The 15,090-nt window shown below is 53.0% G+C and overlaps 3 protein-coding genes across 3 annotated transcripts; 2 read left to right on the top strand and 1 right to left on the bottom strand.

Annotated features, from left to right (window-relative positions):
* Positions 1 to 2,772: 2,772 nt before the first annotated feature.
* Positions 2,773 to 4,718, top strand: PG986_014970 (H+/oligopeptide symporter; the record flags this gene model as incomplete). The annotated part of the gene is made up of 2 exons (XM_066851192.1): positions 2,773 to 2,776; positions 2,866 to 4,718. 2 exons carry the CDS (start codon positions 2,773 to 2,775, stop codon positions 4,716 to 4,718), a joined length of 1,857 nt encoding a protein of 618 aa, XP_066693430.1.
* A 4,843-nt stretch (positions 4,719 to 9,561) lies between these two features.
* Positions 9,562 to 10,135, bottom strand: PG986_014969 (uncharacterized protein; the record flags this gene model as incomplete). Its single annotated transcript, XM_066851191.1, has 3 exons — positions 9,562 to 9,606; positions 9,741 to 9,949; positions 10,027 to 10,135. 3 exons carry the CDS (start codon positions 10,133 to 10,135, stop codon positions 9,562 to 9,564), a joined length of 363 nt encoding a protein of 120 aa, XP_066693429.1.
* A 3,062-nt stretch (positions 10,136 to 13,197) lies between these two features.
* On the top strand, positions 13,198 to 14,839 carry PG986_014968 (uncharacterized protein; the record flags this gene model as incomplete). Its single annotated transcript, XM_066851190.1, has 7 exons — positions 13,198 to 13,214; positions 13,306 to 13,361; positions 13,436 to 13,461; positions 13,550 to 13,640; positions 13,706 to 13,957; positions 14,012 to 14,303; positions 14,362 to 14,839. 7 exons carry the CDS (start codon positions 13,198 to 13,200, stop codon positions 14,837 to 14,839), a joined length of 1,212 nt encoding a protein of 403 aa, XP_066693428.1.
* Between the last annotated feature and the right edge of the window lie 251 nt (positions 14,840 to 15,090).

The raw sequence follows: 15,090 nt of genomic DNA, 5'->3' as shown, positions 1-15,090 counted from the left end.
GGTCCAACCTTGTGTTAGTAATCGCCCATGAGGATGAGGCTCTTTGTCTAGAATGCTCCGAGTTTAGCGCGACAAGACGGGACAAGACTTCAGGGCGATTAGGTTGCGTCTGGTGCTGGTTGACAGTTGCTTGGTGCACATCCATGGAGCTGGGCAGAAAAGCTTGGTCCGGGTTGGCAATATCTTCAGTTGCTGGGCAGAAGCTTGAGAGAACTCGGCATTGACAAGCACGCCTGAACTTGCAATTTGCCTCCCGCAACAAAGGGATTGCCGACTTCTCGAGTCATAGACCAGTCACTATCGAGCAACTGCAATCGCGACTCATTTGACGGCTGAATTGTGAATGCAACGTGCCATGGGGCTACGCCCACAAACGTCAGCGGCGCGCGGCAAAACCGCTTCGCTTCTGCAGGTACCCCGTGTTTGCAGGCCCGGAAGGCATCCCAGCCAGCATCCCAGCATCCCTACGTAGCAAGTTTGACAGCTGATAAAAGATAGGTTTGCCGCCGATATAAGGGCATCGCGTTCTCCGATGAGTCGATCAAGTCGCCTCATTTCCGGTTCTCTGGTAAAGCTACCCACCCGCAAAGATAAGCTGGGTTCATCTCATTGGTAAGCCGCGGGATCGAGGCCATGCGGCTGGTGCGCACCATGTCTGGCACCACGTCCAGGGTTCTAGATGCCACATTCGCGCTTCCAGCTTGCCAGGGCGGCCCGGAATTTCTTCGCAAAACTCACGGGTGCTGGGCAGGAAATAGGAATCGAGTCAGGCTAATCACCAATGGCAGCTAGCCCCCGGTTCCAAACGCCGATCACCAAGCCTGCCATATGCGGCAATAAGCCTCGGCTGCTGACATTGACAGGACCTAGAAAGCGTTGAAATGGCCGTTGACGACTGGGCAACCAGGGTTGTCCCGGCAAGAAAACGGCGTGCCAAGATTTGAATGGGGCCCTCCGGACCGACTAGTTGAGACATGAGAACAATGACCCAGTCCGATAATGGAAGGTCGCAAGAGTCATGCTGTAATGAGCGACACGCGAGTGTTCGTTCGCTTCGGGATCCCATGCAGTAGCACGAGGCCCAGAGAAAGGAGCCGGTCTAGTGTTGCAGTCTACGACCGACTACCTCTTGTCCAACATGTGTTTCTGATATGGCTGTATGTAGGAGCATCTGAAAGCGGGTAAGGAGGGAGGAGGAAGGAGGCTTCTGGGCGCATCTGCTGCATGCACAAGTGGTATTGATCCGACCTAACCGGGCGGACTCTCGGGGGCTGGTGAGAATCATGGTATCGCCTCGTGGTGACTGGCTAGGGCCGATCACCGGTGCTCTGCCTCCCGAGTCCGTCCTGTCGGTGTGCCTCTGGCCAGGGAACCTGGCAAGTCCCGTGTGCCGTATGAGGGTTCGCATCAAGAGCCAATATCCCGTCTCCGGGCTGCCTGACTCCATCCGGTCCTTGTGGCAGCCGTAATCTCAAGATGGGAAGCTGGGGAAGATGCATCCAAGCCACGAGAGAAGAATGCATTGGGGGTCGCGCAATGCTCAATGCGCCTGCTGAACTGCCATAAGCTTTCCTAGTCGCCGCTAGCCGGGCTAGTCCTGTCCGTCCGGTTGTGCAGTTTCATTGGAATGGGCTTCAAGCTTGACTGGTCGGCCGTACTGGCTGGCTCCCGGGGGTATTTCCCTTCGCAGTAAAGAGCGGCTCAAATCTCAGTGGCGTTCGTGTGTGTGGGTCAGTGCCAGTGCTAGCAGTGCCAGTTTAGAAGAGGCAGAAGAAGAAAGAGCGACTGCACCCCGCAAAGGACTACAAGTCTCCACTGTATTTTTCCGACCTGCTAAGACGGGAAAAGGCAGATGAAGAGGTGATGGACACGACTGACCTGCGCGAGATGGAGGCAGCTAATACCGTAATCCCGCTTTGCCAGCTTCTGATACGCCCGCTGCTAGGGGGCGAGGAGTCGAAGTCGAGGGCGACATGCCCGCCTCGCCGCTAGGGCACGGGAGCTTCCTGGTTGGTCCTAATCCAGACATCGCAACCGACCAATCTGATGTCGCTCCAGGGTTGGCTGATTTGATTTCGCCCGCCTCCTGGGCTAATATCGTCTGCCCTGGTAGATACTACTATATTCCGTCAAGCAGAGGCACAGGAGGCACAGGCACAGGCACGCGCAAGGGCAAGGTGGGTTGAGAGACAGACAAGCTGGCAAGGGAGGAGAGATAAGGAAACTGGGGACGGGTTGGTCCCTGGTACCAAGTACGGAGCAGGTGTCGGACAGTAACCAATCTGGTGGGCCGGAGCAAGAGGCCAGGCGGGCAGACGTGGTGGTGACATTATTCTATTTCCAATTTTTGGCCCCGTTTCGCTGGCGGCGAACCCCAGCGTCCAGCGTCCAGCGCCCAGCGCCCAGACCGGCTCCGATACTTGTTCGCCTGCCCCCGTTACTGCGTATCTTGCACTGTAGATTCGAGCAGTTGCAAGTCCACTCAGTTCTCCAGCCCTTGGGCAAGCGCACCTGCATCCCGAATCGTCCCATCCCATCCCATTCCACTCCCACTCCGACTAGGATCGCCCACATTGCATTCACATCCACTCTTGCTAGGCGCGCACTCGGTTCGGTCTCAGAGATCCCTCAATGGCGTTCGACACCCTCTCGTTGTTCATATAAGTCACGATTCCGCCCACCTGCTGTCTCTTCTCTTTTCCCTCTTTCCTCCTTCAGTGCCAATCGCTCGTACTAATAAGTCTCCCAAGATTGCTGGAGCCCACCATCGTCATGGGTATGTTCATGTTTCCACCAAGGCGAACAAGACGCTACTTTGGCAAGAAGAAAAAAAATTCGTTACTGACCATTGGGCCCCCCCAATAGCTGACAAGGACATTGAAAAAATGCCCTCGGGCACCGCCGACGAGATCAAGGGCGGCCTCACGCCCCCCGGCGACTCGCATGCGCCTTTCTTCGACAACGCCAAGTTGTCGGACGACTACGAGGGAAAGCCGACTGAAGAGGAGCTTGCGACACTTCGCCGCGTCCCCGGCAGCATCCCCATAGTGGCCTACATGATCTGCGCCGTCGAATTCGCCGAACGAGCCTCCTACTATGGTGTCCAGCCCTTGATCAACAACTACGTCAACCGCCCCATGCCCGAGGGTGGTAACGGATATGGCGCGCCCCCGCCCAACACCCAGGAAACTGGTGGTGCTTTGGGCCTCGGTACCCAGGTCGCCAACGCCGCCGGCCAGTCTTTCAGTCTGCTGGCCTACGTCCTGCCCCTCCTGTTCGGTTACTTGGCCGATACCAAGACCGGTCGGTTTAAGATGATCTGCTATGGTGTGGCCGTCTGCGGTCTCGCCCATATTCTCATGGTCGCTGCCGGCGCCCCGACTCTTCTAGCCAACGGCACCGCCAAGATCCCCTACTTCATCTCTCTCTACATCCTGTCGCTTGGCGCTGCCATGTTCAAGCCCAACGTGTCTCCGATTCTCCTGGATCAGATGACCACCACTGTACCCAGGGTCATTACTAACAAGAAGGGCGAGAAGGTCATCCAGGATCCCGAGTCCACCACAGAGCGAGTCATGCTCTGGTTCTACCTGCTGATCAACGTCGGTGGCTTCATGAACGTTGCTACTGCTTACATCGAGAAGTACGTCGGTTGGTGGTTGGCCTTCCTCGTTCCCCTTATCCTGTACCTGCCTCTTCCCTTCCTCTTGTGGTTCCTCTTCAAGCGCCTTATTCTGCACCCTCCTGGTGGCAGCAACCTTCCCGACTGCTTCCGCGTCGTCGGCGTGTGCATGAAAAAGGGTGGAATTATGAAGATTGGTCGCAAGGGCTGGTGGGATTCTGCCAAGCCCTCGGTCATGGCCGCCCGCGGTCAGCCCATTACCTGCAACTGGAACGATCAGTTTGTCGAGGACGTGAAGAAGACTTTCCAGGCCACCGGTATTTTCTGCTTCTTCCCCATCCAGTACCTGAACGACAACGGTATCGGTTCCGCCGCCAACTTCTTGTCGACTATGCTGAAGACCGACGGTGTCCCCAACGATGTCCTCAGCAACTTCAATAGCTTGAGTATCATTATCGCCGCCCCGCTTCTCAACTACGGCCTGTACCCCTTCCTGCGTAAGATGCATATCCACTACGGCCCCGTCGCCCGTATCACGACCGGTTTGTTCCTCTCGTCGGTGGGCGGTGTCGGCTACACCGTGCTCAACTACTACGCCTACAAGCTGTCGCCCTGCGGTAACATGGGCTCCACCAACTGCAAGATTGATGGAGGCGTTGCCGATATCAGCATTTGGTGGTTGGCCATCCCCTTCTCCATCGGTGGTATCTCCGAGCTCTTCATCAACGTGCCCGCCTACGGTATCGCCTACTCCCGCGCCCCCGTCAACATGCGAGGTCTCGTGTCCGCCATCAACTTGTTCAACACGGGCGTCGCCTACATCATCGGCCTCGCCTGCTCGTCGGTCGTGACGGACCCGTACCTGACGTGGGACTTCGGCGGCCCCGCCATTGCTGGCTTTGTCCTCACCGTCATCTTCTACTTCACCTTCCGCCACATCGACTCGGAGGAGTACGAAATCAACACGACGACAGACTACACGCTCGAGCTCGAGGGCACCGGCCCCGTCGTCGGCGAGAGCGAGAAGAACAGGAGCGAGAACCGCCCCGCTCCCATTGCCGATAATGAGGAGATGATGATCTCACAAAAGCAGTAGTAACATCGCTGTAGCTGTGGGGGGGGCGTGTGTTTGATTAGGGTTTTCCCCCGGGTTTATGGGGGACGATGGTTTTAACGGAGCGATGGAGTTGTATGATTTGCGAAGAGCACCTTCAATGATACCAAGACGACATGCGTAATTAGGGCATATACTAAAGAGTATATGATATATAGTACCGCTTAATGAACAGAACGGTACCCACCAACGTCAACATTCAATCTTTTGGCTTTCTCATTTGTTTCCTGACTGTGATTGTGAATGATGTGATACTGAGAGGGATATGCAGGAAGTGAAGTCGGAATAGACTTGGTATTCTGCCCCTTGTATTCCTATGATGCGGCTGAACTTGCAGACTGACTACTTACCTACCTGGTATAGCGTGGGAAGTAGCTTGCTACTAATTTTGGTCAGCTTGTTACACCCTCACATTCACACCCCCTCACCCCCGGGAACGTATTGGTGTTAGGGGCATTCGGCTAAGCATCCGGCTGCCTTGTATCATGTCAGCATACGATAGCTACAGGAGGGGATGGGGGCCAGATATTTAATTGGTTATGGCAAGATGCAGCATCAAAGATATTTAGTTCCAATCTAGCCAAATAGGTAGTTTTCCGTGCTGTCGTCAACTACTCAACGCCTATGGGTTAATTCTCGGCTATTTACTGCTTACTATATAAGTAATCGGATGTCAACCAAAGACCGATAGCTGGGAGGCGTCATGATATATGAGGATATGCAATTCCAAAACTGTTCCTTGATTTTTCTCTGTGAAGGTTTAACCTACAGCAGCCACTTCGGTGACGTTCTACAATGTATGGGAAGGGGTATATTTCCCGCAGCAATCCGAGATGCGTATATAGGCATATCTTCTGCTCCTGTGCAGATCCCTTCCCGTGCCTGAATATCATGTTTAGATGGTGTCGCTTTGGCCATCACCGGCAGCGTGGGTCCGCTGCACCAGCGCATTGGATCCTGAACAGCTGCTGTCCTGGCCTGCACGTCGGTCGGAACCTTGCCGGATCGGCGACGTGGTCGTGCTCCAGATAACCAGAGATGGCTCGGTTCGACCTTCCCGTCACCGCCTGCGCCAGCTGTTTCTTGGGCCCGCGCAGTGGGCCTTTAAGGCTGGATCTTGGCTTCTGCGGTGTGAGTCGCAGCTCTGTGGGACGTGTCATATCTCACACCGACCCGACCGCACCGGTGGCCCGGTCCACGCTTTTGCGTCAGAACGGAAGCAAGCGGTGTATGTATGGTAGATACATAGATCGGACACTGTGCATGCATAGCTAAGAATAGCTATCTCCCGTTCCCTTGGGTTGTCAGTGTTGGGGATCGCCTTCGCCGATGAGGCTGGTTAAAAAGGGGAGATAACGCTTGGCAGTTGCGCTTGGCAGAGGAGCTTGGCATATCTAGCCACCCTGAATAAAACAGGGGTATTGTCCAGTTTTTCAAGAGGTGGAAGAATTGTGGACTTGAGAGGACTGGAGTATGTGGTATCGGCCGAGATTGACACTCCCCAGCGTATCTAACGTTCGATAGAGAAAAGGTATCGGCACCGTCCAGACTCCTCCCGTCAGTGCGTGTGCCGCCAAGATAGCTTCTTGGCGTCTTCCTCGTAGCTTTCTGTCTTGCTGTATCCGGACTCTCGGGCCCCCCATAACAGTCATATTGTCTGTTGCAGAGACAGGTTGGATGGGGATATACGCAGTCGTCTCGCTATCCAGGGCGCTGCTGATTGCATAGGTCAGATCCGTTAGCAACACGAGTGGCTAGACAGCTGACCATTACTTGGATCGTCTAGGCCCTGTGGTAAGCGGCGAAATGGCTCTAGACGAAGTGTTTGCCAAGAGGGTGGCTGGTGCCGAGGGGCTACTGGCTGCGCGAAGAGATCTTTCTCATGGAGTTGACCCGTTGTCGGCTCGTCGTCGACTGGGAAGGGAGCGGCCAGATTCGCCTCATCGTCTCCTGGGAGGGCACAAAGCCTGGACGTCCAATGCTAACAGAGTTGTGTTTCATTGAAGATGTAGACGGTGATCATACCGATTTTCGGGAGTAAGGGGGTTGCTCCTAAGTAAGATGAATCTGTAGATCTCTTGGTCTTGTGTGGCAGGGAAAAGGTCAAGTCAACGCCATGTTATCAGGGACGTGACGATTAGTAACAAAAGACATGCCAACTGATACCAGAATAACAGGCAGCGGGATCCTCCGTTGGCATGCGTTGGGATAGGTGGCTATTGATGTAGCCACCTTCCCATCAAAGTCGGAAGCATTGTCCATTTGATGAGTAAGGGAAACGATGTCTGTCCCTTGATAGATCAGACGAGTAGAGGAAGAGGTAATCAGACAATGAGATAATCGGTGTAAGATGTAGAAGAGGGGACCGAAACTGAATGTGGAAGGCGATAATTGTTATGGCGTGGCGGGGAGCGGGTTGTAGGAGGGAAGGAGCGTCCGAGAGGGAAACTGTGACCACCCACACAAATACCAAGACGGAAGCAGGGGAAGATGTACACCGGTGCTACCTGCATCATACCTAGCTATTTTCCTACCGTACCCGCCGAACTCGTATTGATCCAGGTTTTATTGCAATTGGTCGGCGGCAGCGAGCGTTCGTCGAGGAGTGCAGTCCCATATCCTCTGCCCGATCTCACCTGCCACGGCTTTTGTAGAAAGGATGTAAGTATATCATACAGGGCCAACTGTGGCTGATATCGGGCTCAGGGCTCGGTATAGCCATAAAGGCACCCCAAACACGTACCTTGGAAGTACATAGGGCATATCGGTCGACGAAAAGGATTGCTGCCAGTGATAATCGGTTGTATTCAAGGCTGTATGAGGCGCCTCCCCACTGATGTCTTTGTCAATCTATCCTGTTAGAAGGCCATATTGAATGTAACGATATATGAACTCAAGCAACGCATCTTCGTTAGCTTCGTTATGTCTGAACACCCCTTAGCTGGATCGACTTCTCTGCAATTTTCGGCAACACTGCAGTCTGACGTGTACCACCGGTTCGCGATGAGTTCGATCGCCCAGGCCTAGTTGAGCTACACTTATCTGTAATTACTCTAACTCTATGCTCCTATGGTGAAGTACATTTCCGTAATTTATCTCGCGCAGTATATAGCACGCTGGCCCACATATGGTCGATTTCATCGTGATCGTAGCAGGCAAGTTCACGGGGGTGCGAGAGATACTGACTTCGACTGGTCAAGGCGCTCTACATATTTTCCAGCCTCTTCAACAACTGCAACAGACAAAGCTCGCTTGCCAATCGTGAGATAGACAGTGTGTGGGATTTACCCTCGTAGGAAGCAGTGAGGCTGCTACAACCTCCAGGGGGTAGGGGACGTGTCTACTACAGCTACACCGCAGACTGTCGGTTTTGTATACGTAGTATATTGAATCGGTTCGACCTCCCGGGCTAATTCTCGCACGAAAGAGGCTGCACCTCTTATTCTCCCTTCCTGATGCTTCTCTCGGGGCCTCCATTTCACTCCGTCCTTCCGTTACGACCCCCTCTTCTCCACGGTCCCTCCATTCCACGGCTCGCCAACCGGAGCCTCAGAGCTCTCACCGTACACGGAAAGGAGCGATGGCGTCAATGCACTTGGCCAACGATTCGGCGTTGCCACACTGCCATTCCGGGCCAGGTATGTGACCTGGAACATTGACAACTAGCTTACTCCTCAAGGAACGCAGCCCAGTTCTATTTTCCTCTGACAACCGAAATTCAAGGTACATGTATCACATGCTAAACAATAAACGTGTCTGTTGGGTTCTTGGAGTCAACACCGTACGGTGAGCACATATGAGAATGTTCGAGTTCACCCGCACCCCTGGCGCCACCACCACGGCAGCAAGAAACACTTCCACCTTCCTGGCTTTATATTCTCTGTTGACACTCTTTTCCCTTGCCTGCGTCGGTATAGCCTAGCGGTTAGTATCTACTATTCTATTATACTTAAAGGCAAGAGGGTTCAACTCCCTCTGCGGGCACTTTTTTAATAGTATCTTTAGTAACCCCCCCTTCTTGCCCTTTGGTTTAGACACCACCCTCGATGATACAAACAGCACAGGAAGTCCTCCTCAAAGACCATCTAACCTTGATCGCATTATATTGTAGAATAAATGCAGAAGTGGAAATGTGTTACTCTGACTATCGTCAGCTGCGCACTGTTGAATGAGTCGCCAACTCCATGCCTAGGCACCATCCAACTTTCAACAATCGCTGTTACTCCGTTCTTGCACCAGCTCCTACTTTATCAGCATCACCTACCGGCGTCAATGTCCTCTGATTGATACATATACTAGGCTAGACCCAGATTCGTCGCCCACAAGATATCAACAACTTCCATGATGGCCAAAGCCAATGGGTAAATCTGAAAGTTCCCCTATCCGCAGTGAAAGCGACAACCACTTCAAATACTCAATCATAGCGCAGCTTCGCACCAACCTCCATGCATCGCTGTATGACGTCGATGAACCTTTCATGGCCAAGTGACTGCCCGCCCTCTGCTCGACTTGGTTACACAGGTTGGTACGATGTGAGTTGGTAAGGTCTTATCGTGGTGTCGAGCTGCTATGTACGAAGGGAAGAGAACGCAGTTGTTCTTGCAAGACAAGTGTGAGTTGGTCTGATGTAGGTGCAGAGACGGGTAATTAGCTTCGCTGTCGTTGCGATTAAGTCCCGGGGTTCGCAGCTCGGCCTCCTTCTTCGCCGTGAAAGACTCCCAAGATGAGATATTGATACGGTGGACAGACTTGCAATTGACAGGCTTGGTCTTCCTGTGCCAAACGTGCCTGGCCAAGTCTGGAAACTCCATGTCACAAAAGACGATCAACGCGAGGCAAAGGCGAAGGGGTAGACAAGCCTCTCGGATAGCTGAGCGGATCAAGCAAGCAGCTATCATGAAGTGGAATGACTTGATTGTCAAGTGTTGAATACCGTTTTACAAAAGGGGTTCTATATGGTATATACTCACGAAAAATCTGAAAACTTATAAGGGAACCCCTTACTTGAGTTTCAACAACCACGTTATCCGGCTCGCTGGTGAATAGAAGATACTTATACCCAACCCCTGAGACCGAGTATGTGGCCTCGAGCATCACCACCTCCGGAGTCTCGCCGTTATTGTGAGTGGGCTGTTTGAATGGGCCGGACTCAAGGCTCCCTGTCGAGTGCGATTTCTGTTCCTCGTAGAACTCGAGTGAAGGGAATCTTGCGCCTAGCAATGGTCAGGTTACCATGTTTCATCGACCTCTATCTGGGTGCAAGGCTCGCATACATGTATGCACGTCTGACCTAAGATACTCTCCATGGAGGGTTGGCACACGAGAGCCGCTGCAATAAGCAGCTTATGCTCGAGGCCCTCATCGAACACCTTGGCACCCCCGATCTGGTGCTCTTGCATGCGGTCGCGGATCGACCTACTGCCTGAATTGGAAATAGACCTTTCTGGAGTCCCCCTTGAACATGACCGAGAGAAGTAAGCAAGTAAGCAGTATGGTTGCACCAGAATGTCGGACACGAAGTCGAGCCATAATCACCTCCGAGAATTGAAATCTCCGAGTAATTCTTGACCTTTCGCAATCGGGACATGCACCAAAATAAAGCATCTCATCAAAACCGGTATCGGCTCCCGAGTGGAGTGCGGATGCCCTTGGGTTGAGAATGCGACGATGTCATACGGACTCTTGTGTGGTTGTTTGAGGCACAAAGTGATTTATGAAGTCTTATCATGATGCAAAAAGTTGTCGCCGGCCTCCTAAATCCATGAACCAATCAAATCGCACTTGGCAACATGGTAGCGCTTTGAGGTGTTCACGAACACACACCTGCCTATCGCATAGATTCCGATGGCGACGAGTATGAGGAAGCCCGCCAGGCACGGCTGATAACCCTACACGAGCGCATAGCCTTTGCCGCGGCTGACACTTACACCTTTCTGACCACCTAGTGAATTACCTAAGAAAAATACGAGGGGTCGTCTTCGTTTTATGTACGCGATGCATTCTAGTGTCGACCAGAGCTTAGCCTTAGGTGGCGGTTTAGTTCGTATGACGCGGCAGACGATGTGGGAATTGTATAAGCCACAGAAGGGCTCTCATCGTTGCAAGACGATTCGCAATGGCGTTACGAGAACACCGCTAGGAAGAATAGTGACCGAGATAGTCGCACCCGAGGGGTCATCCTTTTTATATGAACTACGGGCGACACGGCCGGGAGGAAGGACGAGACGAGTCGAGGAACCATCGATGGTCGGAAGCGGAGCGCCCAAATTGCGAAATGCCGGGGGTTGGTTTATTTCTGGAATGGCATCCTGGTGCCATGTGCCATCGTAAGGCAAGCAGGGCAATGGAGAGGTCCCTCCCCGTGCCGCATTTTGCATTTTGCCCTCCCGTCGGCTTCAGCGGGCGACACGTTATATCGCTGGAAATACGGGGTGGGCACTTGCTATTTCATTTGCCCAGTCCGAGCAGAAGTGTTGAAATTCGCCCGAGCCACCGTCATTAGAAAAGTATTGAATTCTCTCTCAACTTTGCCCGGCACGGATTGTCTCATTGCAAGTCAAGATAAGATGGGTTGATGGGGTACGGGGGTATAAGTACTAATACTTACATAACTAAAATATGCGCTCAATCGCGTGTGGTATGCAGAGGCCTCTCGATCCCCAAGCGTCTCGAGTGGTGATTTTTAAAACACGTTTCCTTGGCGGTTAGTCTCAAAGAGCTTTCGCGTCCCCGTCCACGTTGTCATCATCTGTCACGCTGTGCACCACTGCGCTTCCCGGGAAATTGCCGCATCTAGTTTTCTGCAGATGCACTATCACTAGGCGAGCTCGGTGGCTGTGCAGGGGAGAAAAGAGGGAGGTCGAGTGAGAAGCGGTACAATCACCGTCGGTTTCGGCATGTGGTACATTCGATTCGATATGTTTGATGAGAGTCGGGTGAGAGCCACCAGGCCTGCTTCCGAGGCCCCAATTGTAGAGAGAACCGCGGTGGCCTAAGGTTTCCAGTTGAGGACCGTATCTCCGCAACCCTGGTGGGCTAAATACATTGGTTGATCAGATATTGTTTCTCAAGGCATGAGAAGCCCTCGGATGCTCTGTATATGTGTAACTATCTACACACTAGAATTGGCAGCGTGCAATAAGCAATTGGTCCGGCAGTCTTTCAGGTAGAGTGAGCTGGTGAGTGCGCCCCTTCCCCTGCAGGGCGTTACCTGCCACATCCCTGTGCTATCCCTTCCAGGCACATCAATTGACGCCACGCCATACCTTCGAGATCCAATGTTGCATACTGCCTCACTGGTATCACGATGGTCAAAAAGTCCGACGGAGGGCAGTAGAGTGGTTCTCCTAACGCCGAGGCAGGCCAACAACTCGTCTACCTGTCTTGTCTTACCACAAGACAGACAGACAGGCAGACAGCTCCATGTGCCCTTGGGTCCCATTCCGGAGGGGGTACATGTTCATAGCGCGCCGGCCACCAAACACCAGCTTGGAACCTTGGAAGGGGGTGTGTGACTGGGAATCCCCACTCGCCGGGTGTCTCCTGCCTCCTTCTTAGGCCTCATTAGCAGCCCCAGAGTGAGCCGGTAGGCGTGTGTGTGTGTGTGTGTGTGTGATGTAGCCGTCCTGAAACCTCGAAACACACGTAACGCCCACCCCAAAGTGGTTCTCGTTGCCTTTATTCTCCTAGCCCCGAGTCCTCGCCGGACTTGGTACAGGCAATTGATTGAATCTAGAATCCATTACTGCCCACCCAGTCCAGACACAGACAGACCTCCCCCCAAGCCCGACTCGACACGCTAGATTAGGTCTTCTGACTAGGAAGGTTAACAGCCAGCCAGGAGGGACACTTTGCCCAAAAGTCGCATTTTGGATTGCCAACGCAATTAACCGTCCTGATCTGATCGCAGCGCATCGCATCGCATCTTCGGTCCAATTCTACTGATCTCCATCTAACCTTCTTTCTCCCACCCCCGACGAGACGACCGACGACCACGTCCCTGACAAGACACTGTTTGCGCCTTTGTCTTTTTCCCCCGACGCAGCAAAGAAGACTTCACGCCCTTCTTTTCGAATCTCGAAGCTCCGTTCCGACCAACAACGATCGTTACTGCCCCCATATGTATCTGGTTCAATCCCTCTAGTGTGCGCTGCCACCACCAGTCCTTTGATTCAGCTATCCGAAGCATCCAGCCGCCTTTTCTAGCCACCTTCCATTGGAGTGCGCAAACGAACGCCATCGGCTACACGAACTATCCTGGAGCTGCATTCGGATCACCGTCATTGAGCATTTGCGAATACGCTTGCCTTTGCACTACTGCGCTTGCCTTTACACTACTGGAACCACCTTCTGTTTCTCGCCAGGCGCGAGCTACTATACAACCAGCATACGCCCGTTCGAGGACCCTGAACAATTACTTGGAATATATCGATCCAACACGGTTTGGCGCATCCCTTTCAGAATGATGCTTGACGAGAAGTATGACAACCTCACTTCCCACCTTCCCGGGCAATGGGCCCCTGTACCAGGGGGCCAACCTCGCGAACTCGAGTGCCGGATGCTAACGTAGTTTTGCTTGTAGATATATTGGACTGGCCTTGGCCATGTCATCAAGTTTGGCGATAGGTATGTCGATCCCTTGAACATGTCCAACCGACACCTGTCTGCATGACTAGCGACTAACTTGCTCCTTTGTACAGGCACGAGTTTCGTCATAACGAAAAAGGTACGCGCACCTTACTTCTCGAGCCACCCGCCGCCTTTTCAGCAAGGCTCCCACTTTGTTCTAACTCAGGGCTGATCTCGTTTTCCAGGGGTTGATGCAAACAAGCGAACGACATGGCTTCGAAGGCGATGGCTTCGTCTACCTACGGAACCCGGTCTGGTGGGCTGGTATATTATCTTGTGAGCACCACGCGACCCTATGCGAACGACTCGGGGCCCAGAATCTAACAATGAATGCCTTCCAGTGGTTCTCGGAGAAATCTGCAACTTCGCCGCCTATGCATTTGCCCCCGCCATTCTCGTAACGCCATTAGGTGCCCTCAGTGTGTTGATAGGAGCAGTTCTGGGAGCCTATTTCCTCAAGGAAGAGCTGGGTACACTGGGCAAGCTCGGTTGCGCAATCTGCTTGATCGGCGCCATCATCATTGTTCTCCATGCTCCGCCAGATGAGAATATTGAGACTATTGATCAGATCCTCCAGTTTGCGCTCCAGCCCGGTGAGTAAACCCGAGACAATGCGCCGTGTTTTCATACCCCTAACAAAGTCCCAGGATACCTTCTTTACTGCTTCGTGGTCGTCGTGTACGCCAGCGTCATGATCTACAAGATTGCGCCCATCCACGGCAAGAAGAACCCGCTGATCTACCTCTCGATCTGCTCGACTGTCGGATCCGTCTCCGTCATGTCCGTCAAGGCTTTCGGCATCGCGGTGAAGCTCACGTTCGCCGGCCATAACCAATTCAGCCACGCCTCCACTTACGTTTTCATGATCTTGACGACCGTCTGCATTCTTATTCAGATGAACTACTTCAACAAGGCATTGGCCACCTTCTCGACGCAAATGTACGTCGCCCTGATCGAACCAGCGTCATGGACGAGTCACTGGCTAACAGCGTTACAGAGTAAACCCCTTATACTACGTCACATTCACGACCGCCACCCTTTGCGCTTCCTTCATCCTCTTCGGTGGTTTCAACACTTCAGATGCGGTCAACACCCTCTCGCTGCTTTGCGGATTCCTCACGACCTTTACAGGTGTCTACCTACTCAACCTTTCGCGCCGAGATCCCAACGGCGACAAGATGCTTGGCGGTCGCCGTGACGGCAACGACGCTACCGGTACCGATATGATCTCCAGCATCCAGACGAGACTCAGCATGCAGGCGCGACGTAGTACCGACCCGAGAATCAGCGGAGATCGCGAGGGGCTTATGCGAGCGTACGATGAGGAGTCGGGCGCTTTTGGTCTTTCTGATCTCGCAGACGATTCCGAGGACGAGTCATCCTCGAGGAGAAATGGCAATGGAAATGGCCATGTCGCAAAAGCGTATGGGAATTCGATCGAAATGCAGCCGAAAACAAAAGGCGGCGAACGGTAAAGCCTCGACGTGCTTACCTTGTAGATCTATACAACCTTTTTCTCGATTCAAAACTGTATATATCCTCCCCGTCGTCCCTGTCCACTTTTCGGCCAAGAACAACTGTACGGAGGTCTCGAGCTCGGACTTTTACGGACACAACTCGCTTATTATTACTGGCGTTATAACCCGTAAGGGAACGGCCTCTCCTACGAACATTTTGAGCAGAGGAATATCGCATATGACTTGTAGGAGGGCATGAGAAAGAATGA

This window comes from Apiospora aurea (genome assembly GCF_038362705.1).
Source record: "Apiospora aurea strain CBS 24483 chromosome Unknown utg000010l_segment0_segment0, whole genome shotgun sequence".
NCBI classification, from domain to species: Eukaryota; Fungi; Ascomycota; class Sordariomycetes; order Amphisphaeriales; family Apiosporaceae; genus Apiospora; species Apiospora aurea.
This window is presented reverse-complemented; position numbering and strand designations above follow the sequence as displayed.